This window comes from Mrakia frigida (assembly GCF_051309035.1).
Source record: "Mrakia frigida strain ATCC 22029 unplaced genomic scaffold BDY24scaffold_29, whole genome shotgun sequence".
Classification (NCBI taxonomy): Eukaryota; Fungi; Basidiomycota; class Tremellomycetes; order Cystofilobasidiales; family Mrakiaceae; genus Mrakia; species Mrakia frigida.
In genome coordinates, this window is record NW_027481252.1 from 194,233 (window position 1) to 205,658 (window position 11,426).

Here is an 11,426-nt window from a genome sequence, read left to right on the forward strand (position 1 = left end):
GAGTATCTCTTGCTCAAGCTTGAAAGAGGCCAGAAGGTTTGGGTGAGTTTTCGACGCGGATGGGAAAGCTCGAGAGGAAACCCCGAACTCACAGAGATGAACTTCGCGTCCCATTCACTCAGGTCGGAGGCTCTCACTCGTTGTTTGCGAAGTTGGTTGTCGGAAGAATCGGGAAGAGGATCTGCTCGGTGGTGGTCGCAGAATTGGACGTGCTTTCTTTTCCCTTCAATTCCACCGCCTACCTTTCGAAGGGCTCAGACCTTTCCCTTCGGACGTGAGCTCAGCCTATGGACCGAGTTGGCTTCTCTTGAGCCCGAAGAGTGGGTGAAATCGATCCAAACGCTCAAAAAGAAGAACAAAGCAAGACGCGTCGCTCACTTTCCGTACATCTTCCTTTCCAGACGAGCCCAGCGGTTCTTCAAACCGGCCTGCACCTGTTAGCAGAAGAGCTTCGAAGTATGACCCTCTTTGTCGATAACGACGTGCCCTGAGATGTCGAGGAAGTTCACACGGCGCGGCGAGCGTTCCCGCGTCCGCTTGAGCGAGAATGAGGGCAAAGCCCTTGTCGGAAAAGCGTCGAAAGGTGGGAGATGATACAGTGAGATTAATCAAGACCGCTGTATGAGATGCCAGAGTTCTAGCTCGTGAGCGTCAGTGGAAAACGAGGAAGGAAAGAGAGTCGAGCAAGCTCATTTCCGTAATTCCGTTGGTTCGCTGCCGAAAGATTAACCGGATTGGAGGTGTTTCTCTGGAGGTCTGGTTCAAGGCTGCAAGAAGAAGGGGAAGGGTCTGATGGCTTGTGGGAAGGTGAGTCGGCTCCGAAGAGGACGCGTCGAAGAGGTCAGAGCTGTTTCGTAGCGACGAGCGCTCGAGCTGAATCCCTCGGGACCGATGTTGTTTCTTGCCTTTCTCAGTGCCGGTCAGTGTACTACTGCTCACCAGGTCAGTCCTCGCTTCGTTTATCGCGATCGTATCGAGTCCTCTATGGGCGAAACCGACACGACCTGATCCTCCTTGTTCTTCTCTCCCTCTCATGTTACGACTTACAGAGCACCAGAAAATACACTGGAAGCAGGGTCACAAAGCTCTCTGCTACAAACCAGTCTTTTTAGATCCATGAAGATTTTCTCTGTCCTTCAGAGAGCTCCGGAGACCTCCGAAGAGTAGCCAAGTCTCCCCTTTCATTCTCGACGCGTTGTGCTGCTTGTTTCTTCACGTTTTCAGAACCAAATCTTCATCCAACTCGACTTGACTTCGATACTTCTTGATCTCGCAGACCTGCCGGCCTTGTCGAAAGAGAAAAACATGAGGCTGAACGTGCCCGTGCTCGCCCCCCTCCTTCAAATCTAGCTCAAGTCGCCATCTGGACGCCCTTTCCAAACTCGTTCGAGTTCTAGCTTCCTTCGTCCCTCTCTCCCCCTCACCCATCACCCTCCCTCCCCTTCCCCCTCCTTCTTTTTCACTCCCCTTCTCTCCTTCCTTTCAACATGGTTGCCAACGGAACTGCTCGACCTACCCTCGCCCCTGGCCAGTGAGTTCTACTCTTTCTTCGAGCTGTCGAGCTCTCTCTGTCCTTTGGGCCCTCTCTCTTTTTTTTTGAGCCAGCGAGCTGACCTTTCCTTCTGCTCTCCTTCCTTCCTTTCCACAGCTTCCTTTTCACCTCCGAGTCCGTCGGAGAGGGACACCCTGGTGAGTAGATTCTACCAGCTGGTTTTGTTTGAATGGAAGCGGAGGGATGGCAAAGAAGGAGGTGAAGGAAAGACGAAAGGAGGGAGAGGGAGGGGACGTGTTGGCTGACCTTCTTCCCGCTCGTTTGCTTCTTCCAAACTTGTTCAGACAAGATCTGTGATGCCGTTTCCGACGCCGTCGTGAGTCTATACATCCTCTCTGTCTTTCTTGTGCTTCCGGGAGCTGGGTTGAGCTCTAAACAAATGGCTTTCTGACACGTCCGTCCGCTTTGGTCCTCTTTTCACCTCTCCCTCCTCGTCCCTCGCCATCTTCTTCAGCTCGACGCTTGTCTCGCCCAGGACCCTTGGTCCAAGGTTGCTTGCGAGACTGCTGCCAAGACCGGGTAAGTTCTATACATCTTCATTCCCATCTCTTGCCTCTTCTCGCTCGCTCGAAAACAACTCGTTCGATTCTTTCTCCGAGGGCTGACACGTTCTCGCTTCCTTCTCTCTTTCTTTCTCTTCGCAGTATGATCATGATCTTCGGAGAGATCACCACCAAGGCTCAGGTCGACTTCCAGGCCGTCGTCCGAAAGACCATCAAGGACATCGGATACGATTCCTCCGAGAAGGGATTCGACTACAAGACCTGCAACGTTCTTGTCGCCATCGAGCAGCAGTCGCCCGATATCGCTCAGGGACTCGACCACGGAGACCTCGAGAACCACGGAGCTGGGTTCGTCCTCTTCTTTATCCTATCTATCATCGTCTCGAGCTCAAGCTGACCTTTGAACTGTTGCTTTCCCTCCTTTAGAGACCAGGGAATCATGTTCGTTCGACTTTCCTCTCGCGGCCAGCGCATCTCCTTGCCCTCGCTGACCTCGCTTCCTCCGTCCTTTCTACTCTCTTCAGGTTCGGATACGCTACCGACGAGACTGAGGAGCTCATGCCCCTTTCTATCATGCTCGCTCACAAGCTCAACGCTGCCATGGCCGCCGCTCGACGAGATGGATCCCTCGGATGGCTCCGACCTGACTCGAAGACCCAGGTCACCGTCGAGTACAAGAAGGACGGAGGAGCTACCATCCCCGTTCGAGTCGACTCCGTCGTCATCTCCACCCAGCACGCTGAGGAGATCACCACCGAGGACCTCAGGGCCGAGCTTCTCGAGAAGATCGTCAAGAAGGTCATCCCCTCCAACCTCCTCGACGAGCACACCGTCTACCACGTTAGTCCTTTCCCTACAAGTTCTGAGATTCATTCGAGTAGCTCAAGCTTGAGCTGACCTTTCCATACTTCCATTCTTCAGATGCAACCCTCCGGTCGATTCGTTATCGGTGGACCTCAGGGTACGTTGCTTCTCCCTCCATCTCCTCCCTCGTCCCTCTCCTTTGCTCATCACTGACCTTGCTCGTCTCTGCTTTCTTCTTACATTTAGGTGACGCCGGACTCACTGGTCGAAAGATCATCGTCGACACCTACGGAGGATGGGGAGCTCACGGAGGAGGAGCTTTCTCTGGAAAGGATTGGTCCAAGGTCGACAGGTCCGCTGCTTACACCGCTCGATGGATCGGTACGTTCTTCCCACATCTTTCCAACCTCTGCTCAGATGCTAACCTACCCTTTCGCTTCGTTTTCTTCTCCTTCAGCCAAGTCCCTCATCGCCGCCGGACTCGCTCGACGAATCCTCGTCCAGCTCTCCTACGCCATCGGTGTCGCTGAGCCTCTCTCCATCTTCGTCGACTCCTACGGAACCTCGAGGCACTCTGACGAGGACCTCGTTGAGGTTATCAACAAGAACTTCAACCTCCGACCCGGAGTCATCGGTTCGTTTAGCTTCTTCTCCCTCGTCGAGTACCCACCGTCGACCTCTCGCTGACTCCCCTTCCTCTCCTCCTCCTTCTCTCTCACAGTCCAGCAGCTCGATCTCCAGAAGCCTCAGTACCAGGTCACCTCCTCGTACGGTCACTTCGGAAACCCAGCGTACTCCTGGGAGAAACCAAAACTTCTTCAGCACTCCCTCAAGAACTAGACAGTCGTAGAAACCGACTTTGATACTTCGTCTTGTTTGTTTTCGCTCTCTCACGACCTCTCCTCCTCTCTTTTGGGCCTCTCTCTTTTAGATCTCCTTCCCTCTCCTCTCCTTTCACCTCTCTAGGTCTCTCCTAGCTTAACCACTACTATAGATCCAGGGTAACCCACCCCCTGGCGAGCTCATCCTCGCCCTTTGCTTTCGTTTTCACTTTCTCGGTCTTCCTTTCTTGACGTCTCTCTCTCCCACTATCGCTTCCTTTCACGTCCGCCTTCTCTCTGCATCGTTCCCCTCCTCCCACTCCGCTCATCTACACTACTACACTGTTTTCCTTTCTCCTTGCACGGTTTCTCACTCGCTTTCGTTTTTCTCTTTCTCTTTTGTGCTTTCGTTCTTCGTATCGTCGTCGTCTCATAAACCTGTTGATACAACCACCCTAGCGCATTTTATTACATGGTTCAACACCGCAACAACTTTCCCTCGCTCATCTTGAAAGTTCATCTGCGGAAGGAAGGAACGAGAGAGAGAGGACAGGAAAGAGGAGGAGGGCGAGACGCGTCGCCGAACGATCCGGGTGGGCTGACTTTTTCTTTCTTTTCGAGGGTGCGAAGGCAAGGAAGCAAAGGCAAGGAGGAGATAAGATAGAGAGGTATCGTTAAGGGCATCAACAAACGCAAGGATAAGAAGAGATATAAACCGAAGAGGCAAAAGAGAGAGAGAGAACACGAAAAAAAAATGCACGAAAGAAAGCAAAACGAACGAACGACTCGAGACCCCAGATCTCCTTCCCTTCCCTCCCTCCCCTCCCGTCCTGCCTCAAGCCCAGCTATACCAACACACCGTCCTCCCCACCTCCCACCATAGCAGACCCCCTCCGTCTAGAATCCATCGTCCTTCTTCGCCCACTCTCCAAACTGGAATGGCGTCCAAGCGCCCTCCTCCCTCTGAGCCTGCAGCCTCTGCTCCTCTCCCTGCTGGCTGATCCACCCTCCTCCTCCACTCGAATGCGACACGGGCAAACTCTGCGTAGGTCTCAACGTCCTCTTCATCGCTCGGATCGGCCTGTTCGCGAACGTCGACGGTCCAGGAGCTTCGTGAGATGCTGGGAACATCATGGGTTGAGCTCCTGAACCTGCGGCGTAAGGATCCTGAGACGAAAGGAAGGACGCGGAGGGAGCTGGAGGAGGGGAACGAGAGCGACGACGACGACGGGAAGGGTTGGAAGGGTCTTCGGAGGTGTCCATGGAGTTTGGGGGAGGAGGAGGGATGGAGTTGAAGGCGAGGGAACGGGCGCTGGAGTCGGAGAGGAAGGAGGTGAAGGAGGTTTGAGGATGGACGGGCGTAGGGGAGGTGGGAGGGTTGTAGGCTTGGAAGGAGGAAGGATTGGTTTGATAGCCTTCGTTGACGCCTGAAAGAAGAAAGGACGAGTAAGAAGCAAAGGAGTCAGGGACGAGGGAAGGAGGGAGGGAGGGAGGGGGAGGAAAGAGGGGAGGTCTCGGGAGGGATGGTTGTGAGCTCACTCTTCCTGACTCGCATGCTCATGGCAGTACTGCGAGAAGAAGAGAAGACCAAAGTATAGATCAGCGTCCAGCTCTCTACTCTTCGAGCTCGCCTTTGCGCTTCAAGAGAGGGGCAGAAGGAGAGAAGGGAGGGACGGCTAGCTCACAGTCTCATCTGCGTCTCCTGGTCGATATAGGTCCCTGATCCGTTCGTGGGAGCGTTCGATTGCTGGAAAGAAGAGTTGGTGAACACTCGCTTGGGGATGGACATTCTTGGGAAGAGTTGCTGGTTTTGGCTGAGTTCTGGTTGGAAGGAAGGAAGCGAAAGAAAGAAGGCAGCGAGGGAAAGAGACGGTTTCGAGATTGACTGCGTGTTGAAAGACAAACCAAGACGCGTCGAAGGAGGGAAGGTGGATCTGTTGTTTTTAGGTCAGTAAGGCCAGAGGTCGAGAGTACGCTTCTTGGTCTCTACTGAGGCAGCAGTAGATGAGGCAGAAGCAGAGGGAGGCGAAAGAGAGGCGGCCTTTCTCCTCAACCAATCCTCCTTCTTCTGTCTTCCAATCCCCCGTTAGAAACTCTCGTCGTATCTTCATTCAATCGTTCGTTCATCATCGCACGAGCACACTACACGTAGATCTGCTTCAAAGCTTCTTCTTCATCTCAGCGAGAACGGCTGAGAGCTCGTCCTTGGACTGAGGAGCGAAAGAACGAAAGGAGAGGGACGGAGAGGGTCAGAAACTCGTGCCACAACTCGAAAAGCGCGTGGATTATTGAGATGGTGGACTTACGGGAGAGGAAGCTGGTTGAAGAAGGTACGAGAGTGGAGGAAAAATAGGTCAGCGGGACTGAGGGAAAGGAAAAACGCGAAGGAGAGGAGACGAACTGGGCCATCCGACGACGCTGCACGACGGGAAGGAAACGAGGTCGAAGAGTCAGCTCGAGTGTTCAGGAACGGTACTAGATACGCAGGAAGGGGCTCACAGTCCGCTGTCGTTGCTGCTGGAGGGCTTGGGGATGATCTGCGAGGAAGAAACGCGGAAGGGAGAACGTCGTCAGTTGAAGTAGAACGAGCGCTTGCATCTCGAAGAGCCGAAAGAAGAGGGAGATAAACTTACATGGACGTGAACGTGATCAACCTCTTGGTGAGCGTTTCGGCCGTTGTTCTGTAGCGTTGAAGGAACCGGGGAGAAGGGAGTCAGCTTCGGACGTCGAAGAGAGCGAAGAAAGAGGGGACGCGACTCGGACTCGCCTGGAGAATGTTGCTGAGATAGTCAAGACCGAAAGGACAGATCAGTATCCAGTCTTTACTAGTTTTTCAAGGCAGCTCGTCGACGTCATCCGAAGAGAAAGGTACTGCTCCCGGTCAGAAGAGAGGGCGAGGCAAGGAGATGGACGACTCACTAGTCTTCAGCTCCAGTAGCGATGGCGAGCTTCTTGGCGATCTAGAGAGGAACGAGCAGGTAAGATGTCGCCTCAGCTATACTCTCGTTGATGTCAGGTAGGGAAAGGGGGGATAGAAGGAGCTGACAGGAAGAAGGTCGGCGAGGTACTCGTCAGGAAGCTCGTGGAGCTTGACGGCGTGGAACTTGGGGATAACGAGACAGTGACCTATTCGGGAGTAGCGAGACAACGCAAGTCAGCTCTTGACTTTGAGAAGAGACGCAGAAAGGTTGCAGAGGAGGCGTAAAGAGCGAAAGACGGGTCCCTTCCATCTCGTCCGAGCTCAACATCTCCTTCCTTCCTTTTCCTCCTTGTACCTCTCTCCCAGCAATTCCCGAGTCTCGTAGCTTCTCCAGTACAAGCCAGGGATTGCACTCACCCTTCGAGAGAGGTCCGATATCCAAGAAAGCGTAGCTGAAGAAGGAGAAGAGGAGACGATGAGCTCGGTTGATGTCGGGAAGGAGGGAGGGAAGACGACGAACGAGAGATCCGTCTCGAGAAGCTTGAGACTGGGGATGTCTCCTTTGATGATTTTGCAGAACAAGCAGGTGGCGAGAGAAGTCATCTTGGGGGAAGGAATGGTGGGCGAGAAAGTTGGGCTGGGGAAGGGGATGCTGGTCGTTGAGAGGGAGGAGGAGAGGGTCAAATCGAAGAGTTCCTTTAGTGTTCCTAAGCACCCATCTCCCAAACAATACGAGCTCTTTCTTACCTTTCAAACCTTCCCCTTCCCGGTATGACCTCTTCAAGCTCTCTTCCCACTCCTCGATGCTTTTCAAATGAGCTCTTCGCCCTCATTCTCGCTCAAGCGGACGTCGGAACGCTCGTCGTCTGCAGTAGGGTCTGCCTCGCCTTCCTCGAGATCTCAGCACCGCTTCTCTACATCAGGACCGCTTCTCTACAGAGACGTCGTTATCGACGAGGAAGGTCAGATTTCGAAGCTCTTCTGCGAACAGGTGAGCTCGTTTCTACCGGCTTGCTTGCTCTAAGACGAGGAGGGGGGGGGGGGGGGGGGGGGGGGGGAGGAGGAGAGGACTCTCGAGCTCACCACCTTCCCTCCCTTTCCTTCTCTCCCAGCACTCTCCCTCTTCCACCACCGTCTCTCCCTACCTCTCCCTCTCCCAGATCAAAACTTTCACTATCCTCCACGAGAACAACGCTCTTCTCTTCCTCTCCAAATTTCGCTTCCCGAACGGTCTCCCCCTCGAAGTCGACGTCCTCGCCCTCCGACCGACCCACGTCAACCGCTCCTCGAACGAGTACTTCTTCATGCTTCGAACCAAGCACGTCAATCGAATGAAGGTCTGCCTAGCGTTCAACCCTATACCTTTCGTCGCTCAATACCCTACAACCCAACCTTTCCCCGACGTCGAGGAGGGAGAGAACTATGGCGAACTCACCTACCGTTGGCAGGGTTTCGCGGTTCGACCTCATCTCCCTCTCCCCTGGACTCGACTGGAGAAGGTCCTCTACGACGGATGCTACTTCGTTTCAGGACCGATGGATGACGACGCACTCAGATTCGCTCCTCTGTCCTTCGAGTCGAGCTCGTCGAGTCGACTTCGGATCACCTACGATCTCTCCTCGCTCGAGGACGTTCTCCTTTTCGTCACTGAAGCCCTCGTGGATTTCGACGAAGGAGCGGTTGACGAGGATGAAGTCTACTTCTTGGACTCTGGAGTTGCGGTGCTGGAACTGGCTCATGAGCTCACCTTCTTTGTGGCTGCAGGACATTCGATTTAGTTCACGACGCGTCGCTTTCGATCTTTCGTGAGCATGACCCCTTCCAGCTCGCGATCTTCCCCTTGAGATTCTGAAAACTGACCTACTTGCATTTCGACTTTCTTGGGTTCTGGCGGTGCTTTCATCTCTATCGTCGCCACTTTTTTGGCCGACTCGATCTTCTTCCTCTCTCTCTCTGTGCGCGCCCGTCTTCCTCATCGTCCTCTGACCCCACTCCTCGTCCCCATCCCCAACATTGACGAGATAAGAGCTGACTCCTGTCTTCTTGATGGCCTCAGCTCTTCCCAAACCTTCGTCGACTAACCCTCAATCTTCACTCGAACCGCCGTCCGAAAGATCGCTCGCTTCGCCTTCCAAACTGCTCGATCTCGACCTAGGAAGATGCTCTGCTACGTCACCAAGAGTAACGCTCAAAGAAATGGACTCGTCATGTGAGATTGAGGTGAGTCGGTTTCCTCTTCTCTCTCGTGCGAAGTCGAAGCTCAACTCGCCTTGCTGATTCGACTCTTCTCTTTTCTCACGCGGCCAGATCATGAACGAGGTCGCGAAAGAGTTCCCCGACGTCACGTTTGATCATACGCTAGGTACGCACTCTCTTCATCTACTTTACTCTACTCGAAGAGCTTCGAGACTGACGAGCTTGGTTCTTTCCTTTCTTATTAGTCGACGCGATGATGGTCCGAATGCTCCAGGATCCCGAGTCCCTCGACACCATCGTCGCTACGAACCTTCACGCCGACATCCTCTCCGATCTCGCTGCTGCTCTGGCTGGATCCATCGGGATCGGTCCTACCGCGAACCTCGACCCTTCTCGAACGAACCCTTCGAGTGAGTCGTCTCATCGTCCTTCTTCCACCTCCCTTCCACTGACCAACTCTTCTCGCTCTCTTATTCTCCTTCAGTGTTCGAGACCATCCAGGGATCAGCCTTCGATATCACCAGAAAGGGAGTTGCGAACCCGTGATTCTCTTCATCCTTTCCTTTCTTAAGAAACGACGCGTCTGACCTTCGTCTTCCTCCTCAGCGTCGCTACCTTCTAGACGGCTGCTGAAATGCTCGAGTGGCTTGGAGAGAAGGAAGCCGCCAACAATTTGATGGAAGCTGTAGGGAAGGTCTGCGTCGCTGGGATTATGACGAGGGATTTGGGAGGGTCGGCGAACACGAAGGAGGTGACCGCTTGCTGTTGTTGAGGAGATTACGAGAGGCTGAGGGTTTAGGAGAGTAGCTCATCTTGACGAGTAACATGGCTTCTTCTGTTTCGCGTCTTTCGGAGATTTTTTGGAAAGAAACAGAGGACCGAGATGGATTTTGAGTCCGCGCTCTTTTCGAGCGAGCTCAACTTCGAGTTCTCCTTCCCTCTCCCCTCAACCAGCCATCACCTCCTCCCTTCCCTTCTTTCCCTTTCAACTCTCAAACAGGTATGATCCCTCTCCATTCCCTCACACCTTCGCAACCTCTCTAACACTCCTCGTTTTGTATAGAACAGTCGGCGACCAACCAAATCTCTCCCTTCCCTTCCTCCGTCCCATCGCCATGTCCTCCTCCACTTCCCTGAAACCTCAACGACCTCGCTACCCCTCCTCCCACTCCACCATCTCCTCCTTCTCTCCTCTGACCCTCCTCTCGTGGCAAGTTCCCTTCTTCGCCGCAACAGGAGCGATCGGAACGCTCCCTTCTGCCCTCTACCTCACCTTCCTCGGTTCGTCCGTTTCGTCCCTCCTCTCTTTCTTCCCTCTTCTGACTTCGGCACAACCCCTTCTTCTTTTTGGATCAACAGATAAGAAGACCAAACCCCCACCTCTCCGAATGAGCATGCTCAAACACACCGCTCAAGGACTGGGTCAAGGAGGACTGAGGTTCGGATTGTTCTCGGCGAGTACGATTGGCCTTCAAGTCGCTTTGGGACCTCCTGGCCCGAAGGAACTGGGGATGAAAACGCTTCAAATGGGTCTGGCTGGGATGATAGCTGGGGCAGTGGAGGGCTTGATCTATGGAGGACCGGGAGAGAAGGGAAGGGCGGCTTTGATGCAAGGTGAGCGAGAGCGTTGAGCTTTGCTCTCCTTCCTTTCCTCCCTCTCGTCCCATCTTCCTCTTCTGACCCCTTTCCTCTCCTCCCCCCTTCTCCCTCAACCCACCCGTCCACTCACACTCCCCAACCCACAGCTCCCCGTGTAGGCATTGCCTTCGGGATCTACAGCGCCCTCTGCTCCTACATCCCCGTCGCTCCATCCGAAATCACCCATGGACGCCTCCCCTGGACCTTGATCCTCACCAACGCCATCATCGGAGCAGGAGTCTCCTCGGCCGTCATGCACTCCGTCGATCCGAGGGGGATGACGTTGATGCCGGCGGTGATTTTCGGAGTGGCCAAGCTTGGGATGGGATTGGGATGTCAGGTTTTGTTGGTGGAGAGTGTGATGGGTGTTTAGATGGGATGTTCTTTGAGAGCAGAGAAAGATCAGTCGTGAATGGGGTTTGAGTGGTCTAGGGGTTGAGGGAGGCTGAGGGAGCGAGGTTTGGAAGAAGGGAGAGAGACGCGTCGCGATTCTCTTCGTCTTCAATATTTCTTTCCCTTCTTCTCTTCAGAGGGCTTTGAGAGCTCGACTCGGAGTCTGACTTACAGTAGTACTTTCTCTTGCGTGCCATTCTCGATTTCTCTCTCGTTCTTTCGTTCTCTTGCGAAGAGGGCGTCGCGTCGGCTTGAGCTCAAAGGTTCGATTGAGGCAGACGAGGTCACGTCTGGAAGAGATCTTCGTTGATCGATCTCAGTTCAGAAGACGCCAATCGTTCTTCTCGTGATCTGTCCTGAGCTGAGGGAGGGAGGAAGTCGTCGAAGGCGGACACGACGACTTGAAGGACTGAGGAAAGGAGGAGGTCGAAGAAAGCGTGAGTTTGATGACGCTGAGAGAAAGGGGAAAAAAAATCAGAAGCAAGCCTGAGATAGGTTCAAGGCTGGAAAAAGTTGAGATACGATCCTGTAGAGTCTGTAAGAATCGATGGCAGAGCTCGAGCCAGAGGAAAGCGGACGAGTCGAGAGCTCACTTTTTG

At 53.9% G+C, this 11,426-nt stretch overlaps 6 protein-coding genes across 6 annotated transcripts; 4 read left to right on the forward strand and 2 right to left on the reverse strand.

Moving 5' to 3' along the window:
- The first annotated feature begins 1,379 nt into the window (after positions 1-1,379).
- BDY24DRAFT_365217 (methionine adenosyltransferase) lies at positions 1,380-4,167 on the forward strand. The gene is made up of 11 exons (XM_076637926.1): positions 1,380-1,531; positions 1,649-1,689; positions 1,837-1,868; positions 2,007-2,071; positions 2,197-2,403; positions 2,482-2,496; positions 2,580-2,895; positions 2,977-3,016; positions 3,106-3,240; positions 3,317-3,493; positions 3,581-4,167. Exons 1-11 carry the CDS (start codon positions 1,488-1,490, stop codon positions 3,697-3,699), a joined length of 1,191 nt encoding a protein of 396 aa, XP_076494103.1. The 5' UTR covers positions 1,380-1,487; the 3' UTR covers positions 3,700-4,167.
- A 334-nt stretch (positions 4,168-4,501) lies between these two features.
- On the reverse strand, positions 4,502-5,766 carry BDY24DRAFT_398110 (uncharacterized protein). The gene is made up of 3 exons (XM_076641646.1): positions 5,366-5,766; positions 5,220-5,248; positions 4,502-5,107 (listed from the first exon to the last, which is right to left on the reverse strand). The coding sequence occupies exons 1-3, from the start codon at positions 5,467-5,469 to the stop codon at positions 4,578-4,580; spliced, it is 663 nt and encodes a 220-aa protein (XP_076494104.1). The 5' UTR covers positions 5,470-5,766; the 3' UTR covers positions 4,502-4,577.
- A 73-nt stretch (positions 5,767-5,839) lies between these two features.
- BDY24DRAFT_417541 (HIT family protein) lies at positions 5,840-7,203 on the reverse strand (the record flags this gene model as incomplete). The annotated part of the gene is made up of 10 exons (XM_076643730.1): positions 5,840-5,890; positions 5,987-5,997; positions 6,082-6,098; positions 6,180-6,217; positions 6,314-6,361; positions 6,433-6,460; positions 6,600-6,640; positions 6,727-6,806; positions 7,018-7,052; positions 7,121-7,203. 10 exons carry the CDS (start codon positions 7,201-7,203, stop codon positions 5,840-5,842), a joined length of 432 nt encoding a protein of 143 aa, XP_076494105.1.
- Positions 7,204-7,414: 211 nt separating this feature from the next.
- Positions 7,415-8,378, forward strand: BDY24DRAFT_443628 (uncharacterized protein; the record flags this gene model as incomplete). The annotated part of the gene is made up of 2 exons (XM_076644782.1): positions 7,415-7,591; positions 7,713-8,378. The coding sequence occupies 2 exons, from the start codon at positions 7,415-7,417 to the stop codon at positions 8,376-8,378; spliced, it is 843 nt and encodes a 280-aa protein (XP_076494106.1).
- Positions 8,379-8,684: 306 nt separating this feature from the next.
- On the forward strand, positions 8,685-9,591 carry BDY24DRAFT_426164 (uncharacterized protein). Its single transcript, XM_076644038.1, has 5 exons — positions 8,685-8,804; positions 8,908-8,962; positions 9,042-9,206; positions 9,281-9,338; positions 9,403-9,591. The coding sequence occupies exons 1-5, from the start codon at positions 8,760-8,762 to the stop codon at positions 9,416-9,418; spliced, it is 339 nt and encodes a 112-aa protein (XP_076494107.1). The 5' UTR covers positions 8,685-8,759; the 3' UTR covers positions 9,419-9,591.
- A 159-nt stretch (positions 9,592-9,750) lies between these two features.
- Positions 9,751-11,280, forward strand: BDY24DRAFT_398116 (uncharacterized protein). The gene is made up of 4 exons (XM_076641647.1): positions 9,751-9,796; positions 9,865-10,077; positions 10,156-10,410; positions 10,542-11,280. Exons 2-4 carry the CDS (start codon positions 9,912-9,914, stop codon positions 10,805-10,807), a joined length of 687 nt encoding a protein of 228 aa, XP_076494108.1. The 5' UTR covers positions 9,751-9,796; positions 9,865-9,911; the 3' UTR covers positions 10,808-11,280.
- The last annotated feature ends 146 nt before the right edge of the window (positions 11,281-11,426 follow it).